Below are 22613 nucleotides of genomic sequence, written 5' to 3'. Positions count from 1 at the left end.
TCCACTGCATTCATAAGTCATCAAATTAAAAGAAAATAAAGTTCAGACTGTCCAACAGAGGATTGTTGGAGTGAATTACGGCATTATGGAACGACTGACAAAAAGCTGATCTATAAATCTATAAAAGGTTTAAGAAGCCAGCAGGATTGCATGGGAGGTCTGCAGGTCTGCAATCTTTACAACTTGCAGAGTCAAATAAAACTAATTTAGAGTCGCAAATGTCACATGACTATTGTAAGAGAAAGTCATGGTTTTTACAAGCGTCTACTTCAGGAAATTTTTTGACTCTTGGTTTTAAAGATTTAATGAAATTTTGCAGATTCAAAATAAAGATAAACATAAAAGATGGCGGAAATGCAGTCCAAATTAAAGACAAAGAAAACAGATCTAAAAATAAATCTAAGACATCTTATTCACGAGACTGTCTTTAGTCAGAGGCTTCTTCAATTTCGCTTCAATACAGACCTCTATAGGAGCTCTTTCCTGCCAACAATCACCACCAGCTATAATAATTTGAAGTAATATGAGTTACAACATCATTTAAGCTTCCCTTTGAGATCAGGAAAGTATTTTAAATTGAATTTAGTGTCATTCTTTTTGGAATTTCAGTGCAAATATTACAGAAAAAACATGATTGAAAATCGGTTAAAAACCTGTATTTGTTACTAAATCCATATTTAAAAACATTAGCTGGTTCCGTTTAATTTTTAGCCAAAGTCTTTAAGAGCCATTGTGAAAGGTCCAAACAGCATACAATCCCAATAAAAACATCCTGATTGAAAAAGGCGCTGATGTCTCTGACAAAACCAAAATGTTCATTTGAACAGAAACAGAACCATCAGGGTGTGTGTGTGTGTGTGTGTGTGTGCGTGTGTGTGTGTGTGTGTGTGTGTGTGCGTGTGCGTGTGTGTGTGTGTGTGTGTGTGTTCCAGAAAGCTGCAGCATGGCCAACTCCCAGTGATGGGCTGAGTGGATGCTTGCCCCCCTTCAACCCCTGATCTGACACTCAAAGATGAGTCAAATAAAGTTCAGGCCTAAAAGTGAATGTCAACTCAAAGACCCAGAGGACATTATGAGTCGAATCGACAGCACACACACGAAAAAGAAAGAAAGGAATAGAGAGGGGGGAGTATAGACTCTGAATATTTTGTACGACCAGCTGCTGGTTGCTGTATGTCAATAATTAAAGCATTAATGAACATGAAGTGTAAGATACCACATTAAAGCTTGAAAAACTGCTGAAACATTCACTAAAGTTGAGCTGAACTGCAGGAAGTAAGACATACGCTTTGAGCTAGCTGGAGTAAATACAAGAAAGTGAAAAAAAGTGAAGAAATCAGCTTGTTTAGTAATTGTTAAAAAGAAAATCATGAACATGTCAAAAGCAAACATTACAGTAAAGATCACTGCAGCTTAAGAGACCACAAAACCTAATGTTTTTGTCTGCAGTAGTCATATTAAATAACTTAGAATATTATTAAAAATGTATTTATTTCTGTAAATGAAACATCACATGTATTATTTAGACTCATACTGATTATTTCAAACCTTTATGATAATTATGATTTATCTCTCCTACTAGTGAAAACATGACAAGATTACAATATTACATCAGGGCAATGAAAAGCACTCTTTAATATAGAAATGTGGACTTAAAACATAAAAGTATGACTAATTGCATTAAGGTTGTTATTTTTAATTTGACAAACAAGCCTTATTGGAAACCATATGCTAACTTATTGAATGTGTACGGTGGTGGGAGAGGAATGTTTCCATGATGGTCAAAAGAAACTAAGTCATTTTTTTATTTTATTTTAGTAGTTTGTAGCATTTTTTATTATTTTTTTTGTAAAAACTTGAACCTGACAGTTGAAGAAAACTGACAGTAACAAACAGGCGGAATCAAAAGCGGAAAAAAGAAAATAACGTGTTCAACTAACATTTGAAGAAGTTTAATAAAGGATACGAATGCTTAGACGTTCTTTTCTTTTTTTGTGTGTGCAGTAAAAGTTGCGATAAAACTCTTGCAAACTTGTGTAGTACGGTAGAGAAACCTTGGAGCGTCTCTGGCTGCCTCACTCAGCTGAGATGCAGCCCGTCTCCGTCAGCCATTATGACTTCTCTCCTGTGGGAGAAATGGGCCGTCGTCCCCGTTCACCAAACGCCGAGCTGAAAATGTCATTATGAAGTTTTTTGCCGATTAACATTTTACATTTAGCCATTTAGAACAGGCTTTTATCCAAAGTGACTCCCAAGAAAGGAAACGTTCGAGCTTCAGCGCGGTCGCAGGCTACTGGCAAACGCATTAAGCGCTGAATCCTTTCAAATAACAGGTCAGCTGGAACTGATACAGAAGTGAAAAGTAAATGCAAGTTTTGTTTTTTCTTACGTCTTCCCAATCTGATGGCAGTTTCTAATGCATTGTATGTACTTTTTGAAGGTTAGGGAATATAATTTTACACCAAAATAGAAAACAGAAAACTTTTCTGAGACGCTTTGCATTGCCACCTGGATGCGGTTACCAAGACAACTACAAAATAATTGACGTGTCCAAAATTTATGCCTAATTGCCTATTAGAGAAAACAAACACATTCTAAACATATATGTTTAGTATGTATAAAACAGATTGGACTTTTCTAAGTACAATGGTCTAACATGCAGAATCAAAATTTTTTTTGACATGACTCAAAAAGAAGTCTTTTTGAGTCATGTCATGGCATATCTCTATTACAGTAGGTTTGATTTCAAATTCAAATCAAATGCAAAACTACCTTAGGGGAAATTAAATGTGTTCATTTTGTTCATACTTATGGCTAATGGCTAAGGTATTCCTTTTTTGGGGGCAAGTATTCCTTGTTGTAATGACATGTAACCATGGGAACAAGTATTTTTGTTGTTGTTTTGCTTTTACAATTGGGAGCAGATAATTAGCATCTCAAGAGTTCAAATAAGTCCTAAGCTAAAACCTCAAATCCCAGAGGAGTTGAGAAAGGAGCTTCATGGATGCAGAGCAGGACCAAAGAGCAGAGAGAGGAGGAGGAAGTTCAAAACATCTTTTTCGTCGATCATAATGAGCAAAATCTCCGACTCCAGAGTCTCTCAGCCCGACTTTCTAACTATTCAGCTGGAGAGACTTAAAGAGGAGGATTAGCAAAGCTTGCCAATAACTGATGGTGTCATCCAGGACATGTTACAGTGGAATATGGTGATTGCCGTCAGCAGGTGGAGCTGTAATGGTAGTCATAAGACTGTCTAAGAGTGTCTTCAGTCAGAGGCTTCACTGCAAGACTGACAGCTACCATAACCCTACTGCTACTGGAGATCCTTCCTGCAAACAGTCTCACCATCCACAAGGACTCTTGGATAATACGAGTTATAAATTTATTTTTTGTTGTTTATATATACTCAAAGTTATCTATGCCCAAAAGCAGCAAAAGTTTTAAGTGTGACTAGGGTTGGACAATAATATTAATAATATTTGTCGCGATCAATGTCAATAGATAATATGTCTGATAGAATACGATCATTTCAACAATTCATGGTCGCACGGCATTCTGGGATATGTAGGAAGTCACTCAACCTCTCTCAGTCAGCTAAAAGGTTGGTGCCATCAACTAAGTCATGCACTCTTTGGTTACGTAGCAACAACCTGCTGGGTACGTTGTGCAGCAGCAGTTTACACTGTTTAAAAGAATCTCATTGCCTGTTTTTAAGAATCGCTCGAAATAAGTCCAGTGAAATCAATTCTGACTGATATTATGACTCCAGAGAGCATCTCAAAAGGAGAAAATGGGTAAAAATATGGAAACATCCATAGCGGGCTCGTAAAACGACACTTCCCGTTACCTGACTTGCCAAAAGCCACATAGTGTAGCTTCCTCACAGCAAATACAAAACAGAAAATGGCGGACTATGATAACAGTCGTTTCAACAGGAAGCAGAAAACAATCCACTGCACTTCATCTCTGCCTCATGTGTCTCATTTCACTTTCCCTGGCACTCGAACTGTGTCACTCAGAGCGCTTGGGGATTAGGTGGTGGTGGTGTTTTATAGCGCCATGGGGAGGATAAAGATTTGTACACACACACACACACGCACACACACGCACACACACACACACGCATGCACATGAGCAGCCACGTGTTGACGCTCGCGTATTGATATACTGCCAGCGAGTGATCCAACAAAACATCTCCCTTCCCTTCTGCAGCCCCTGAATGCAGAGGAGATCGTCGACGACGCACGGAGATTTGTTAATTAGCTTGCCAACATCTGTCCTCTCGACGCGAGATGGGAGCAGAATACACAAAATTTACACCCATCATCCGAACGCCACCATTCCCCAAAAGCGCCCGCAACAACAGATGTCAACCACCCTCCATTGCCATTGTGTAGTAGCGGGGGAAAACGGAAGAAGAAGAAGAAGAAGAAGAAGAAGAAGAAAAAAAAGGACAACCATGTGATCTTTCTTTAATTGAAACTTGCATGTCATTGAATAATGGATGCCCTTTGTTGAGCCAGAGCTGCGCCACAATAAATTGTGCATGCACGCTTCCATGTGGCTGAAATCAGGGCACCGTCTCTACATTGATGCGAATCTCAAAGCGCCGCATGCAGTGTTCTCCGGAGGCCGAGGGGATTGATACAAATCATAAATCCTGCTCTTACCGAATGTTTACCGTTGTTCGTAGCTTGTACGGGACAGACTCTGCAGGAGATAAAGCGGGCGAGGTGTTCTCCGCGCTCATTTCACTGATGTGGTCCCCGCAGACAGTGACAAATGGAGTAATCAAAGGTACGCGCGTGTGTAGGATTGATTCATCAACTAACATTTGGAACCGAAAAAGCCTCTGATGTAATAGGGGTGAGAGCTGGTGACAAATGCATCATTGATGCAAAAGGAAATAATAAAAGCAGCATCTAATATTTGTGAGGATTTCATGACGGCCTTGAGATGACAAGGTACAATATGTAGTTTATTAAAGCCTGCTGCTAGATTTGTGGGTTACAAGACAAATATCATCTGCAAGTACAGAGACAATATTCCTTCAAAACCCTGAACATACCGCTGCTGTCTTCACAACCTGAATCTGAGCCTTTTGAGGACTTGAGGTTTTCACCTGAGCTCTGTGCTGAAGGTCGTTTTCTGGATGGTTTTTAAAAACCTACAAACCAATTCAGCACTATAATATAGAAGTTGTGAAAAGGAGGGATTTGAAAAGTTGATGACATCTTAAAGGTGCAGTACTGTGTAAAAATCCTCATTCCCAATATCAAATTCATTGTGCAAAACATTTGTTTTGATTTCTTTTGATGTGTGGTATTTATTTGCCAATTGAAGAGATCCAATGCAAAGTTCATGTCAGGAGGCACATTTGAAATGTTACTGAGAAAATGTTTTTACCCAAAGATTTTCCAATCTGTAACCTTCTTCCTGTAATCGTTTTGTTTAAGTGATCTTTAATCCTTATTCAGATACTTTTTTTCTCCCTCCCTCCCGAAAATAATGAGTGATGTCGATGTTTCGGGCCTAAAATAGCGTTAAGTCATTGGCTCCGCAATAAACCATTTACACACTTTAATGTGTTCCCAAATGAGAAACCAGAGGGTAACTAAAAGAAAAAGAAAAAAAAAAATCAAAGGATTCCATGCTGTGGCTTTTATTACTTTGCACAACTCCTAAAGGTAGTCTCATTAAAATTCTGGTTTTCCCATGACATGGTGTTTTTGGAGCAGGAGTTACAAAGCACAAAAAGTCCAACAAAAAATAACACGCAAACGGCTGCAGCGGCAAGAGTTTCGACAAATGTGTGACATTACATAGAGTAATCTGTGGCCTATAGGCTCCATGCTGAGGAGCCATAATGAGCTCTTCAACCCTAAAGAGGGAGGCATAACTCTTATGTTCTGCAGTCAAAATGACAAAGGAAGGGTTTATCACTGCCAAGGGCTTAGAGTGGGGGGTGGGATGAGAGAGGGAGGCACTGAGGAGAAAGGGGGTGGAGGGAGGAAATACTCGACAGAAAGAAATACCGAGATAGTAGGAGTGCATGAAAGAAATAACAAATCGCCTTCAGCCCGCCATGCATGCATAACCGAGACATGTTTCAGCATGTCTGAGAGTATCAGCTGGAATTACACTGCTGCAGCTCACTAAGCACTTTCAAGAGACTTCTCCGACTGTATCCCTCGCAGCGGTGCTACCCTTCTGTCCCACTCCCCTCCCGTCCTTCTCGGCGTTCCCTGCATCTTTGCCATCTCTCTCTGTCTCTCTCTCTCTGATTGTGTCACGAGGGTAGAAAGAAAAAGAGGAGACAGCAGGAAGTCTTCAACTGAGTTCACACAGCAGCCCCACAGGTAGGATGGATCACAGGCATCCCATGTAGAGTCACTAGCCAGTCAAAACGAGCATTTAATCGAACGTGCTTACAAAGCATGTAATGTTTTGGTATAAACTATAGCATGCAGCAGCCATGTTACTTATCAAAGCCACTGTTAAAAACAGGAAAGATAACAGCACATATAATTCAAATGAGTTAGATGGTAAGATTGAAAATACTTGAATTTTACATTAAAAACAAAAATAGTGAAGAGAAAACCAACAACTTTTGCCCAAGGAAGTGTAACTATTGCACTGTTTGCACTGTTTCCAACCTTGCTGTTGGTGTTTTAAAGTTTGTTTGTCCAAGGACGAGAAGTGAAAGACATTTTATGGAACTTAAAGTCCTGTTGGGCTTTCGAAATGCGAGTCTGTTTGGTATAGAGCACCTGTGTTGGGATCAAGTGTGTGAAGTTTTCATTTTTCTACTGTGACAAGAGGAGGCACGGTTTCATGGAACCCTGTGGAAGTTTTTCAACGGAACATCTTTCACTCAAGTTTCCATTCTCTGTAAATTTCACATTTACTACTACGATACAGCATCTGCTCAACAGCAACAGCGCAAAGAATTGGGATTCACTTCAGCCGAAATCTGATGCATTTTAAATGACGAGCAATACGTTTCCATATCAGAATTTATTCAAGATTTAATTCAACTGGTGCTCCTCATGGATTTGGAAATGCCATTCCACATCCTTTCCAGTAAGACATTGTTGTTGTTTTTTCATTCATTTTTAATCTCTTTTAAAAAAATAAAAAATAAATATTTAAAAATGTGTCAAGTTTGAGGATCTCCTCAGGTCTTCGTGGAAAGAAGTTTTTAAAAAGAGATTTTTCTTGATTTCTCAGATCAGACTTGTATCTGCTGTGTTTGTGGATTGAAAGACGCCAACCTGATGAACAGATGGGTTCATTAAATACTGGACTGTGTTACATGTAATTTATTTAGTGAATCCTGTGAAGAAATAAAGCAAACAGCTGTTTGCAAAAGGATTGTACTGCTTAGCTCCGTTTTTGTCACTTTCCAACGTTTGAGGATTTTTTTTTTTTTTTATCACACTATTAAACAGTGAAACAAAAACCTGACGGCTTTTATCAAAGTCAGCTTAAACCACGACGACAAAACTTTGTTCCATATTTCTCTCTCGTGAAGAAAAAAAAACAACTAAAAACTTATTATTATAGTTTCAGGCAATAATCCGATACATTCAGCATGGTTTAATTTAAGAAAAGTACATCTATCAAAATAAGATCTTGCAACTGTCTCAAAGCTCCAAGGAAGCTTTAGCACTCTCCCAAGTAGCTGAAACAGCATCAGCAAAGCTCAGCTACTTACTTCATCTGACTGCCTCATCTCTTCTCAGGCAGAAGCGTCCTCCTGAGTTTTCGGTCGTACCATTAGCCTGTTCCGCTATTGCCGCGTGATCGGGCTTATCCACTCTAAGGCTTTTAAATCTCAACTTGCTTCTTCAAAAACCCCAAAGAAAACAGAGTTGGGAGAGCAACTTTGTTCACTTCTAAAGCAAAGATGGAATATGTAACAAACTAGTTTTAACCACTCAAGCATCAGATTGTTTTGAGTACAAAGGCCAATGAATGTAAGGTAAAATTAGACTTTAATCCTTTTTGAAGGTAAAATTTTTGTCTAAATTTGACATTTATTAGTATATGTCACTGACATTCTGGGCGGAGCCTTTTCTTCTGAGAATATTTGTTCCTTTAACATATTTTTTAACACAACAATCACAAGCTTCGATGCATTTGAAGTAAAATCCCAATGCATTTCACTGGGATTTTACATGAACACAAAGTAGTGCAGTTGTGAAGTGGAGAAATAAGGATTTATAGAAAAAGAAAATGCTAGGGTACTACCTGCTTTGTCTGGAGAAAACTTTGTCCTTTTGTTCCATGCAAAAAAAAAAAAAAGAACAAGAACAGGCATTTTGGGCTGGAAATGTCTGAAAATAAACTTTCAAATGTTGCTACCTTCTCTTATTTAGGTTTTTTTTCTGAAATTTGCAATAAAATAGTGTGCTTTGATCTAAACCTTTCCACTGTAATTCTAGCTATATGTTATTGTTCTTCTTACAGATAAGCATCCATTCCCACACCATCCAATCAGAGTACCTGTTTCAAATGTTTGCTGTGTCTTCTTCTTGACTTTATTTTTAATTTCCAAACCAAACTTCTCATGCCATCCTTTCTATTATGACTTTCTTCTTGCCACTCTGCCATACAGGCCAGACTTGTGAAGTTTGGCATGTTGTTTTGCAACCTAATCTGGCTTTAAATTTCTTTACAGTTTTCTTCCTGACCTAACCTGTCTGTCCGGGATCAATGGATACAATTTTATATTAAACTTTTCAGACCTTTCTTTGAAAAACCTTTGAAAACATGTAACATTTTCTGTACACTTCCAAAATTGTATGTGGCATCACTAACAACCACCGTACACACATACAGAGAGACATCATGGACCAATTTACTATTGCCAGCTGACTTTATAAGTCTTTGGGGAGTCAAAAAAAAAACAAAACTGGAGTGCATATATACCCAAACATATTAAGGGTACCATATCATTTGTAGCTCAATGCTTGTTTGTGTCATTAAAATGAGAACTGCATGTTCCTTTCCACTCTCTGCCATAGCAACTGCAGTTACTTCATTGTTGCCGCATTGCAAAATGGTTGTTGAAACAGCAGCGAGCATTGGCGCGTGATAAATGAGGCCAAGCTCTTTGTAATTTCCATATCAATCATGGAACATGTCACCAGTTAGGAGAGAAGGACAACGGTGGAAAAAGGGATGGTGATATAAATGTTTTCTTATGAACTTACCCCAGCTGTGTTATTAATGAAGCCCATGACGAATAAAGAAATCCACATAGGAATCAAAAGCCAAAAATGCTAACTGACCGACCAGGCGACTGGCTAAAAGTCGCACCAAATCTCAGTCTCTGACATGCGGACGCATCTGGAGCGCTGCTGTCTTTGGAGCTGTGAACCTCCAGCAGATTTACCGTGCAGGGAGATTAAGACCGAATTGCAGTTGTCAGTGCACTTGTCACAGAGTCTTGATGTGGCCGAGAAGACGGCGAGACGCGGAGACAAGGGAGGATGAAAAGAAGGGCGGACAGAATCGAAAGGAGGCCCTCAAGGCCGCATAACAAGTTCTCAGGAGTTCAGGACGGCAAAAGTTTGCGGCGGTGTGATCTTGTTAAGTGCGGGAGTCACCGAAGGACACCGGACAATTGATTGAACGGAGTTGACTTCAGCACAATTTCCTCCTGGTGGTGACATGCATCAGCCGGGCCATGGGTGCCTTCGTTCTGCAGCTTAACTACCTCTCAGGCCTCACGCTGTGACAAATGGCTTCTGTCTCTTCTAATGTAATATTTGCCTCTACTTCTGAGAGCCTCTTGGCTACTCTGCGGCACGTCTGTCTGCCGACTGGTTCATTGTGTTAGCCGACTTCATTCCCCAATCGGCTGTCAATTGGTTGAGTGTCTGAGTGTTCTCAACTGTCTGTCTTTTGTCTCATCGTCTGTGTAGTCCCTCTTACTGCCAGGGTTTCTCAGTAACCTCCAACTCCGTCTGTCTCGCACTCTCCATTTTCTCGGTTTTCCTCCAACTGCTCCCTCTCTCTAATCCCTTTTCCTTCTTCTATTCCCTCATTCTCATTCCCTCTCTGCTCCTTTCCCTCCTTTCTGCCCGCTTTCTCTCTCTCCAGTTTGCCGCCATGTCTGTGCTCCAGATGCTAGCTGTCTCAGCTCCATGGGCTGTGTCTCGGTGATGGGCCCCTCCAGGAATTCAAAGCACCATTCTGGCATTTTCTTCCAAGCAATTGCTTTTCTCCCAGTAATAAAGGAGGAGTAGCTTTAGTGTTTCCTTCTGAATGGGTTTAGTGGCCTTAGGCAAAAACAAGCACAAAATGCACATCCTTGAATCCTCTCGAGGCAAGAGCCCGCCGCGAGTCACTGTCCAGATCCAGAGCCAATTAAGCCGTCTCAACCGGTTTTTATTTAATTTATTTGTTTCCATATCTTAGCGCAAACACACAAAAAACTTTGCTGCAAAGCTCCTGACTTTTACAAATCCGTTTGTGTTTTTTTTTTTTAGTTTTTTTTTTTAAGAAATCTATTTTATTTGCTTTCATGCAACTGGACAACCAGACAGAGGACATTTGCATAAACCCGCTTACTTTGACTGTGACCTATTGGGCCTCGCAGTCACAAACTACTTATGATATGTAAATATTATACACACGCTTTTAATGGTAATTAAAGTCACATTGACACATAATTAATTCACAGTAGACATGGAGCATTTAAGGTGCAATTAGCCATGGAAGCTGGTACGGTGATACTTTGCCTAAATGCAAACTCCAAACACTCTGCAATTTGTTTTCACATTAAGTAAATGTCACAGCATATTAGCATGTTATTATGGGTGTGCTGAGTTTCTCCTTTCTTTGGAGAGAAATGTCTGGTTGTGAAGGTGCAGAAGGAGCAAGAGAAACAGCAGCAGGGAATAATAGGAGCTTTGATAACCCTCGTGATTTTGCCCACATGCTATTTATGTTGCACGATATTTCACATCAGACAAATGGTGATGTCAAAGATAACCCGAGTAGTCTATTAAGAGATCCAAAAAAGGGACTAGCCATGACAAAAAAAAACATCTGGAAAAAAAAGACAAATCACCTGGCTTTATCCTTACTGATGGTCTTCATCAAAACAATAAAATAGACATTGTCTATGCTCAGAAAGAGGAAATAAATCTCAGTTCTTCCTCAGTACAAAACTTTCACTCTTATTTTTGTCCCCTCTTTTATTCCACTGACATCTTTCCCATTACTCAAAGTGAGGCTGCAGCTGCACAAACATTAGCCATTAGCGCAAATGGCTGCTAACTTTGCCCGACTAGTCCAACCTCATGACTGGTCCATCGCAGAGCAATTCTTATCATTGGCCATTAACCTTTTCTGCATACTGAATGTCTATGTTAACATTTCTCATACAATAACAAGGACAAAAGCAATAAAAACTGTAAGAACTGGTCTTGTACAAGGTTTTAATTGATGGATTATCTTCTACATTGAGCAGCCCTGGTAGTCCAACCATCATCTGAACGACCAACCAGCTAGCACCGACAACCACAAGTACATTTGACTACATCTCATGTTTTTTTCCTATAGATTTTTCCAGCTTGATCAGTTTATGTCAAATATCTTCCATGAACTTTCAAGCCAACAAGTAGCACATAAAGATCTCAGCAAATAAGCATTTCATGTCTAAATAAGGAAACTTCCACACAAAAAAAGCACCACAATGACGAGAGCACCCCACAGATTACAAAAAAAAGGAATTGCCTTTGGCTATGCTGCATAATTCTTGAAGAATCCATGTACAAACAAGGGCCCATAGCATCTTAATATTTTATAATCTAAGGCACAAAATGCTTCTAATTATTTCTAACCCTTATCAAAGCTCCTGCTTTGTATGGTTAGCAGAGTAACGACGAAACATGGTATGTTCCTTCCTTTGTGTTAATAGTGCTCAGTGATTCCTTTTTAAAGTATGGAAAGGATTTTTCACACCTTTGATGAAGTTTTAACAATGTAGGTTTTTGCTTTCTTGGTAGAAAACTAAACCTGCTGACTGTGTTTCCTCAGGCTATATGCGGGTCTTTCTGTTGCTACCTGACAGAAATCTGTCCCTCTTCCCTCACAGATAACATCTACGCCCAAACCGAGACATCCTCACACATTCATGCCCTTACAAGTTTCACTTTGGTTTCGTCCAGTTGAGAACAGATTTTTTTGACTTTTCACATTTTGTCATGTTCACACCACAAATTTGATGCGTTTCGTTGAGATTTCATGTGAAATCAACATAAGCAGTTCATATTTATAAAGCAGAAGTGAAATAAAAAAAACATTTCCACAAAAATACAAAGTGCAACCTTTAGATGTAAATCCCCTCAGTCAGCACAGTACAACATGGCGCTGCACAGATCCTTTGGAGAACATATCTACCAATTTTGCACATCATTACACTGAAATTATCACCTGTTCTTCATCTCAAAATGGATCAAGTGAAAGCATCCTGTTTTCTACTCTTGCCATAAGTTTAGTAGATTTAGTTCTGAAGTTTTTTCTTATGTAAAGTGCATTGAAATACCATATTCTATAAAAAAAACTGATCTAAACTAGGCACCCACCTCAACAACCAAACTGCCCATCTTTCCACTCCCTCTTGTCTGTCTTCCGACTTGTTCCAAAGCTTCCAGTTTTTTCAAAAATTAAAATCTTTCTCACGGGCCAATTACCAGACCCACAGGCCAGCAGCAGTCCACATACTGCTGGTTGGACACCTCTGATATAAACTGTTCAGCTATTCAACACTGCTGAAAAGTGGTTGTCTTCCCCAGTCCAGTCTATAAAAGACTTCCTCACAACATGATGCAGCCACTGCCGTGTTTCGCCGAGACAATGGAGTAATTTGCTGTCTTAATTGTGTGCTACATACGGTGTTATTTTATGTGTTTAATTTCAGTTTCATCTTGCAAAAGCCGTATACTAGTTGTACTATTACACAACTAGTATAGTAGTTGTATACTTTCGCCAGAAGTGCACAAGCTTTACATTTTGGTCCTTAAATGCTGGATATGTGAAACAACTCGATGCTATCCTGTCAGTTTTTCCTCTCAGTTTTTATCATAATCTGCTTGCCATAAAAACGCATAACCAAAGTTTTCACATTTTTATTTGTTTTTTTGTGGGGTTTTTTACCTCCAACTTCACCGTTGTTTAAGTCTATTGCATCAAATCTTGGTAAAATGCCTACAGAAAAGTTTCATATGAAAACATATGCAAAGCAGCTCGTGTCAGAATCTATCTGCAATTATTTGCTTTAAAGGTCTCATGAAATGCAAAGACGCAACAGGTTCGACATCATCCTAACGTCGTAGATGCCCCTCAGCAGCCAGTTTTGGTAGTAGTCACCCATCACTAGATTTAGCTGCAGAACTCTGGCAGCTTGTAAAGAGTCACGCAACGCAAAAGGCCACACTGCAAAATGTGGTGAATGGCAACGGAGAAGGATGCAAGTTTGCATCCGTGTCTAATTTTTTTTCTATGCAGGGGAAATTACATAGAAAGTATGAACTTTAGGCAAAGTTAATACTTGAACATTCAAATTCTATTTTCTTGGCTGCTGATACTTGAACGCAACATGATTTCTAAGGCTGAAATAAATCAGGAATTATTAAAGACAAACAAAAAAAAAGATGTGAATGATTTTCTCTTCACTTTCCCTCTCAGACCTTCTCCACTTGTTACTCTTCATCTTCCTGCCTGTCTGCAGCTCGGATCTGAACCTAAGCCTTCCTACGGTCCTCAGCCATCCTGAGATAAGATTAGCATACTTATTAGCTATCTGTGTGATCTCCCTCATCCGCTTTATGTTCAGCAGTCACATGCACGGACTGCGGCCTCATGAATGCATAATTGCACCGTTGGCAAACAATCCCGTGGCTGCGAGCTGCCAGAGGAGGGAGCTAGTGCACAGAGGGCGGTGTTGTTGACGTTGCTTTTTGTTATTGTAATCAGCGGGTGCAGAAGCGCTTCGCTGTGATTACTGTATTCAGCGCCAATCAAATGTTAGAAGTGGAGTTGTTGGGATTTATCTTTTTTTTTTTTTTTTTAATTCTGCCCTCTGCTGCACTCCTTCTCTCTACTCTCCACTCGATTCCTTCAAATTGCTCCCCATCAAATTTTTATTTTTTTTTACCTGCATCCTCCCAGACTCAAGTGCGGACGTCGAGTGTCCGCGCGTCCTCCTGCATCTCTTATCCCCTCACTGCTCTCCCCTCTACTCTGCTTAGTCTCTCCCTCTTAGAAGGGCCTGAATGAGGATGGCAGATCATGTTAAGTCAGACGCTGATGCTGGATGACAGGCATCATATGAGTCATAGTGGTAATCACAGAGATTTCTTCTTTCCCCCTGTGGTTGTACGACACACTGGGGGGGAAGAGAAGTAGCCTTTAGTAACAAACCGTGGCTAAGCATCAGTATACCACTATGTTCATAGTAAGTTTCTGGCTAGTCATTCAGACCAGTATGCTACCCGAAAGTCAAAAAAAAAAAAATAGACACAAAGACTAAATTTAGCCACAGTTAATGAATTACACAAGTTGTGTTGTAGTTCTAAAATTGTAGAAAGGTATTTCTTTGTTGAATTTAAGCAAACATATGTAATGAAGCACCATGCTGTCAATTTGTTGTTTACCAAATTTCCAAGTGGAAACGATAAAGTGATACATTAAAAAAAACAACTTCAACTTAATAATTAAAAGTAAGCTATGATTCAGCAGAATTCAGTAGCGTTGTTAGCAGCTAAAACCTGAACTATCCTGTTTTTATTACCTTAATGTCTCACTTTATCAAATTAATTAAGCTTTTTTTTTTGCTGTTGGTCTTTTTTGCTTCAGGACATTTACATTTACATTTTTGGAGCTGAAAAAATGTACAGCCAGAACACCTCAATGAGTTTCAGGGAAGTTTTCATTCATTTCACAGCGTTGTTTTTTGTTTTTTTTGGTAGACTTTGATTTTGACATTTTCCTGTTTTAAGACCCAGTTTTCTGCAGACAGTGAACCACATGTTACTGTCGACTTTGGCAAAAGCAGGAAGTAGAGAAATTATTTATTGTATAACAAAAATATCCCACATCATAAAACTTTCACCGTTGTGTTTTACAGCTAGTTTAAGACATGGGCCCTGTTTACCAGGAAATTATTGGAGGCCATTTGGACATTAGCATTTGTAGCATGTAAAGGCTTCACAGTCTCGTTATTAATTTAAAAACAGCAAGTTATTTGGGAACAAAAACAGTTATAACATTTAAATCAGTTCCAGGTTAGTGTTCTTTCATCGGTTTTTCAGGCATCCTGTTGTAAATGTGATGCTGTCTGGGATCACTGCCCTGTTTCAATCAGTGCAGTGCAAACAGAGGGCATCACGGATGACTTTTCCAAAAAGATATAAACAAATCAATAACTGTGGCTAAAAAAATATTTCACATCAAAATAATCCCATCTTCCTGGTTGATGCTATCAAGCTGGATATTTTAGACTTTATTAATTCTGAATTCCTGCTGATTGTTCTGTTTTTGGAAATGACAACACTGAGATATTTCTTTATCAATATTTGCAAGACACATTGTGCTTACTTTTAATTGCCAAATATCAAAGTGCTGAGTGCAATGGTTAATTTAGCAACGTAGATTCATTTTCTTCCATATTTGAATATTCTGTTAATGTAAAAATAATGCAATCAACTGAAAAAAAACTTATTTGATGTGAATTTTTGTTATTTCCTCAGCAAAAATTACAGTTTACGGCTCCCGATTTACACTACAGATCAGCCACTGTTTACAGCGTTTTATAAGGAAAGTAATAAGTTGTGCCTCCATAAATATAGAAACTGATTAGGGGGGAAGGGAAGAACAGAGCTGCTGAGAGAAAGGGAGACGCTGGTAGAGCAGCGACCTCCGTCACAGCGACATATATTCACCGCAGGTGGGGCAGCGGTCAGCCGAGTGCAGAGGATAAAGCTGAAATAAATGGAACGTGGAGGAAACGAAAGGAAACACAACAGGAACCAATCAAATGAAAACAAGGAGGGGAGAAACCAGAGCAGAGAAGTTTGAACATGAATTATGTCAGCTTAATCTCTAATAAAACGAGCCAGGGTAGCTGGAGCCAGTCACTGCAGCCGATTACTGAGCTCCAGAAAGAGTAAAAGGTGTTGCTAGGTGAGAGGTTGAGGTTTCTTGCACTGAAACAAACATCCAAGCTCTATTGATTGGACACAAGCACGAGATCAATTGACATGGCTAAAGGCACCACAAAGGAAGAAAAGGGTCCACCTCCTTCCTCTTATCTAAAGGCTTTGCTTCTCATAATCCACCCCCCCCACCCCTCCACCCCTTTGATTAACCTGAGGCTCATGTGATTGCAAAGCAAACTGAATCATCTGCACACTGTAAATAGGAAGCGAAGGAATGAACGATGAGGTAAAATTGTGTGTGTGTGTTTGTGTGTTAGTTGATAGGATCTTTAAATTGCACAGTTGTGTTTGGTTGGCTTTTTTTTTTTTTCTTTTTTCAGCTGGCCTCCGTTTCTCACATGTAGCAGACTGAGCGGCCGTGTGCCAGCTGGATTTCTGCTCAAAAGTGAGTCACATGCAGCTTGAGACAGATAGGGGAGGCAGGCAGGAGGGAGAGATAGGAAGGTGCAAGGGTACCAGAGAAGTAGCCTAAGGAAGTGTAGTATGTGCGCGTGTGTGTGCGTGTGTGTCGCGAGGGTGATGGTCTGCATACATTTGCCTAATAATGGCATCGTTGGAACATGCAGTCTTTACAGCTAGACGAGGCTCATTCAGAAACATAATATCCTCCTAATGTTAGCTCAGTATTTTAGCAGCATCTTTTATGTGGTTCATATGGCTCACCACCCAGAGTGACATCACTATTTGGGCGCCACAAGTACTTCAACAGAATATTGTGTTACTTATTCGCAAATCCAGACACTGGGAAGTGACAGAGTGCACCTACAAACACTCTGAGAAAACATTTGGGATGGATGAATTTGTGAAAGCAAATGAAGAAGCTATTTCAAAATAAATTTTAAAAAAATGTAGAATGATCACAAGCGATCAAAAAAAATGTTTTGCATGTGTGTGGATGTTGGTGGTAAACCTGCACATAAGCTTTTTCATTCAACTATAGAGTGCAATTCCATATACTGCAACCTACTAGCCAAGCAAACAGCTACCTATGTAGAAATCATGGACATATCTGGATCGTTCTATAAATTAAACATTTCAATTTTGGGTACCAAGATATTCTCTTTTTTCAAGAAATACCAATTAATCATTATTCCGTTAAAGTGGACATCATGTTTCATTGGTTTTATTTGAACAGTTTAATTAATACTTCAACATATAAATATTCCTGTTTTGTAGCTTTTTCTAACAAAATATAAGCCAAAACATATTAAAGTCATTGTGTTTTTTTTTAAGGGCCAAACTAAAAATGTCAAATAAAATAAATAAATAAATAAATAAATAAATAAATAAATAAATAAATAAATAAATGAGTAGGGTGTGGATGCTGAGTGAGCAAACATGAATCAAACGAAAGCTCAAACAAAAAATGTTTCAAAGATGATGTGTTTTTCTGTTGCTATAGTGATTTGCGTCGTTCATCACTGGCAGACAACTGAGAGGGGAGGACAGGTTGAGGAATCAGAATCGAGGAAAAAAATGTTACAGTGAAAGAAATTAGAAAAAGGCTGAAATTTGTGACCACGTTAGTTTAACAACAATGCTACATATTTTGACACGGTTTTTGAATTTGACACGTTGATGTTTTAACGTGTGAATTCTTGATGCCCCCGAAGACGACCACAACAACATCCGTAAAGATGATCAAAAACCCTCAGGGAAATTCCAAAGCGAGGTTGTCATAATTCATGCGTGAAAGGGTGATAATGAGGAACAGTGCCAGATTTATGAGACCTCTAAACCTCTGGGTTAGTCGGGTTTTATCGCCTGCCTTCATGAGATTCATCTACACATGCAGGTAACATTGATTGGTGGGTGAAGATCAGCTTTTAAGGTTTCTAAATTTTGTTCTGCTGAAAAGGTTTTTGAATATTTCTATCGACATAAAACTCACACCATGTCTTGGTAAGAACCCAAACGTTCAAAGAAATCAAAGCAAATTTGATCCACAAATGAAGTTATATGGAATGACACAGGAGGTAATTATAGGACATACATTTAGTAAATACTTTATTTTAAAGTATTTATAAGACTTTTCTGGTAATGACGTCTTCAAGACGACTCCACTTCAACTCTAAACTTTGGTTCTTTCCAGAAAAATGTCCAATTGGATACAAGTCAGGTGATTGACTGGACCATTTCTAGCGGTTTCACTTCGTTTCTCTGAAGCAAATTGAGTGTTTCCTTGGCTGTGTGTTTGGGGACCATTTCCTGCTCGGAAATTCACACTCGTTTCTTCTCCACATTCTGACCAAAGACTCTCTTGGCAGATTTCTCCATTCTCCCTTCCTTAAATTCTACCTGCCAGCACCATACGCCATCTGGCAGCACACAGCATGGCGATCCAACCTGCACACGTCACATTATGTGTAATGTGTTTCCTCCAATAACATCCAAAGCTTTGATCTCATCTTACCAGACTGTGTTCTCCTTGTTTATCACTGGCCATTAAGCTTCAACGTGCTTTTTCTTCAGTAGTGGAGTCTTGTGCAACAACCATTTTGGTTAAGGGTATTCCTTGTTGTCGTAGGAAAATTGTGCCTACCTGACTTTCTGCAGTACTCATTGTCTCTTGAACAACTCTCAATTTTTTGATTCCTCAGTCAGAAATCTTACATGGGAGGCCCGCCATTGGCTGGTTTATAGTGAAATTATGTTCTTTTCATTTCCTGATTGTGGTTCTTAAAGGTACTTTATTGAACATATAGAAGTTTAGATGCAACATACAATTGATGTTATTTTGCTTCAGTAAGACATTGTGTGAGTTTTTCTTTGCTTATACCCAACACTCAACAGTCCTTTGGAATTGAGAGGGATGCTTTATGAGCCATCAATTAATATTAAAATAAATATTGACTTGCACATAGCAGAAGGAAGGTTGTTTAAAAACAGATTTCATGTGGTTTCCTGACTTTTCATGCCTTTTCGCATGTTGCTCCATGTGTCCAATACTTATTTCTAGTACTATTACACTTTACTGTACATAACTTTTGCAAATTTGTTTAAACTTCTTTGTGAGGACAAACATTTTTCCGGTTTTTTGGTCTTAATTGAAACCTTGACTTGTTCAGTGCTTTTCCAGCTGTATTTATAGTATTACAAATATCTGTCTACTGCTATACTAGGACAGAAGTGTAACGAATGTGTCTAAATTCTTTCTGTATTTACAGCTGAACCGAATAGTTTTCCTTTAAAAATTCACTTTAACATGAAGCATAACCCAGACTGAGATTAGCATCGAACATATCTGCATAAACTGGTCAAACATAGACCTAATTGTCCTTATTAAATAATATTTAAATCTTATCACATGAACAGCAGCCCCCCCAGCATGATGCTGACATCACCTTGTTAAGCTGCAGGGGATCTGATAGGGACATGTGGAGTGTTTTCTGCAACATAAAGCACTGAACAAGAATCCACTCATCCCAGTGATAATCGCAGAATTTCATTTTATTTGATTTTTTAAAAGTTTTTAATGTTTCTGATAGCTTGCAAATCTGAAAATGCACATATTTATTTCTTCTTTGGCGAGTTTCCATGACCTGTGCAAGGCTCGCCCTGGGTGCTATATGTACAAGATCCGCCACTGCGCGTTTGGTATCCCGCATATCTGTGCGTCTTGGATCCCTCAAAGACTCGATCAGGCACCAATCCACGCATGACTTTCTCCAGCTACAGCTGCTTTCAGACGTACAGCATGGGGCCCAATACGCTCTGCCGGCAAATTACTGAGGGGTTAGGAGAAATCATCACTATTCAGAGTGAGTCGCCAGAATCACTTGCGTGATTTCCATGTGAAATCCTCCCCACATGACACAGTCACCCCCAATGACACAGTCACCCCCACTGCGCAGCGGTCAAGTAAATAATAAAGAAATGAGCGACGGGGGGAAACTTACCGCAGTAGAGAACCAGCAGTGCCGTCAGGAGCACCACAGCCCAAAAAGTTGACGACATCCTCGGCCAGCGAGTGGCTTCTTTGCGCCTTGCCGACCTCGGCACCGAAGCCATTGATTACCACAAAGCAGCACTTCCCGCTTCGGAGAAAAATAATAATAATAAAAAGAGCAAGGATTTTGTTTTAAAGAATGTATCTCAATTTTTTTTTTTCTTTTGCTTTACAATCCAACTCGATTTCTTAGTGCGCTCATATCTCCGTGAGTAATCCTGCAAGAAGGCATGACAAAGATCCAAGAAACTGGTAGGAAAGCAGCCACCACTGCGCAAAAGAAAAGGTCATATCATCCTTTAGGAAAGCCAGAGGAGAATTTTTTTTTTATGTCTTCAAAAAAAAAAAAAAAAAAACAGAAGAAGGAAAAAAAAAAAAAAAGCTAACTCGGTCCGCTTCAGTTATCACAAAGTGCCACGGAAGACGCGGCTTCTGTCAAATCAGGCACAGATTGCGCTCATGAAAACCTTAAACTGTTCAATCATCTCTACCGCAGCGTCGTTAAAGCTCCATTCACCTGTGGTATCTTTCCACGGCTCTCCACCAGCTCGACTCAAACAGAATAGAATCCCAAGAGGGGGCTTGTCCGCACACACACACACACGCACACACGCACTCACACACAAAAAGAAAAGAAAACTGCTTTAAGGTGACCCTTTCAGCTTGGAATGGATTAGGACCATTGCGTGAACGCCGGAGGAAAGCAGAAGGGACGGGCAGAGAGATGGAGACTGGGAGAGGAAAAGAGCGCAATGTGCGACTCTAAGTGATCGTGTCCAAAGTAAACATTCGGATCAGTCAATATTACGTCAGCGAGAAAGCCGCAGATATCTCTACAGACTGGTGCCGTTACGCCAATACCCAATGAAAGCTGCGTAAAATACGGCTAGAAGGTATTGAGCTGGGGTGTGTGTGTGTGTGTGTTTTCCCCAATACCTCTTCCAGCCAAAATCAATATAAAAGAACCATCCAAAAGTGGCCCGTCGATTCAAATCATAATTTCGAACGATTATTGCGTCCGGACGACGTCATGTAAGTCTGTTTTATAGGCAAAATCTAATTGGCTAACACAGGTTTCGGCTCTTCGTTCACTCGCGTTCGGCTCGAACACGTAAGTGAAAGTTCAATCATGTTCACCAGAGAACTCGCTTCGATTAGAAATAAATCTTTTTTTTTTTTCTTTTTTTTTTACTGCGGTTTCGAGAGCCACGACGTTACCGGCTCTGACGCACCAAATCTATTATTTTGTTACGATCGATGGGGGCAGTCCCACCAGCTGAGTCTGGGTGCAACTTGAGGGCGACGGAGGCAAAAAAAACCCCCAAAACAAAACAAAAAACCATGTCCACAACAACAAAGAATATTTCACACTGCAGTGCTTTACAATTTACTCAAACCCTTTGAACTTTTTCTTCGATTTATCTCCCAATAAACACACTTGAATGAAGGTCTTGGTGGTCCATGGAGCATTAGTGAACAGAATTTAGACAAAGACCAGTGTTAGGTTATAAAGATCCAGCCACAGTAATCTGTGGCTGTGACCAAGAGTAGCTGATAATGATAATAACATGGTGCAACTTGGACCATTTCAGTGCTTCATAGACAAAAAAAAAAAACAGAAATTTCAATGAGAAATCTCATTTAAAAAAAACAAAAACAGGAAGCCGGTGATACAAGAACTGATGTGCCTCTGAAAACAACTTTAGAAGTTATTGTTCTCCTGCAAAAGTGGAAGGCGGTTGAAAAAAAAGACATAAAATGTTTAGTCAATTAAACTAAGACAAACCAAAAACTTAACCACAAGGATCAGGAGACATATTGATGGAAACAACGAGCTAACAAAGAGCTGAGTGAGAAGCTGGAGCGTTGATTACTGAAGGAGGAGCAGGTGGCTGGTTAGAAACTGGGTGCAGCTGTGGAGCTGAACTGGAGGAATGGCTGGAAGAACTGACAGGAAACAAGGAAGCGGAACATGAGTACCAAAATAAAAGGGGGGGGGGGGGGAAGAACGTCCAGAAGCTCCTGGCAATAAGTGCTACCCAGGACTATGGTATGTCAATCAATCAAATTTTATTTGTATAGCACATGTCAACAGCGAGGCATTTCAAAGTGCTTTACATTATTAAAAGAAAACAGCATGTGACATTGAATAAAGAGTAAGAAAAGAGAAAGAGATAAAAAAAAAGATTAAAAAAGATAAAAACATTAAAACCCTTTTCAACCAGGCTGTGTGACATTCCAATCAAAGCTAACTATAACCAGGTCTAAATACATGAACCAACTTTTTTTTCACCTAAATGAGTAATTTTGCTTGGTTTTTTAAGGTTTTTTTTTTCTTTTAACCGGTTGCTCACACACAAGAATTAAGTATTCTAAAAACCACAAGATCTTTTTCTGTCATTTTAGGACAGATTATTAATTAGTTCAAA

The 22613-nt window shown here is 39.5% G+C and overlaps 1 protein-coding gene across 1 annotated transcript in view; it reads right to left on the bottom strand.

The window, feature by feature from the left end:
- The window catches only part of tafa5a (TAFA chemokine like family member 5a), a 160106-nt gene extending 139043 nt beyond the window's left edge, over positions 1-21063 (bottom strand). The window contains exon 1 of the mRNA XM_008401147.2: positions 20135-21063. Coding sequence (XP_008399369.1) covers positions 20135-20246 — 112 coding nt within the window. The 5' untranslated portion in view covers positions 20247-21063. The remainder of the gene's footprint in view (positions 1-20134) is intronic.
- Positions 21064-22613: the final 1550 nt, after the last annotated feature.

This window comes from Poecilia reticulata, linkage group LG23 (genome assembly GCF_000633615.1).
Source record: "Poecilia reticulata strain Guanapo linkage group LG23, Guppy_female_1.0+MT, whole genome shotgun sequence".
NCBI classification, from domain to species: Eukaryota; Metazoa; Chordata; class Actinopteri; order Cyprinodontiformes; family Poeciliidae; genus Poecilia; species Poecilia reticulata.
Note: the sequence above shows the minus strand (reverse complement) of the source record. Positions and strands in the feature narration are given on the sequence as shown.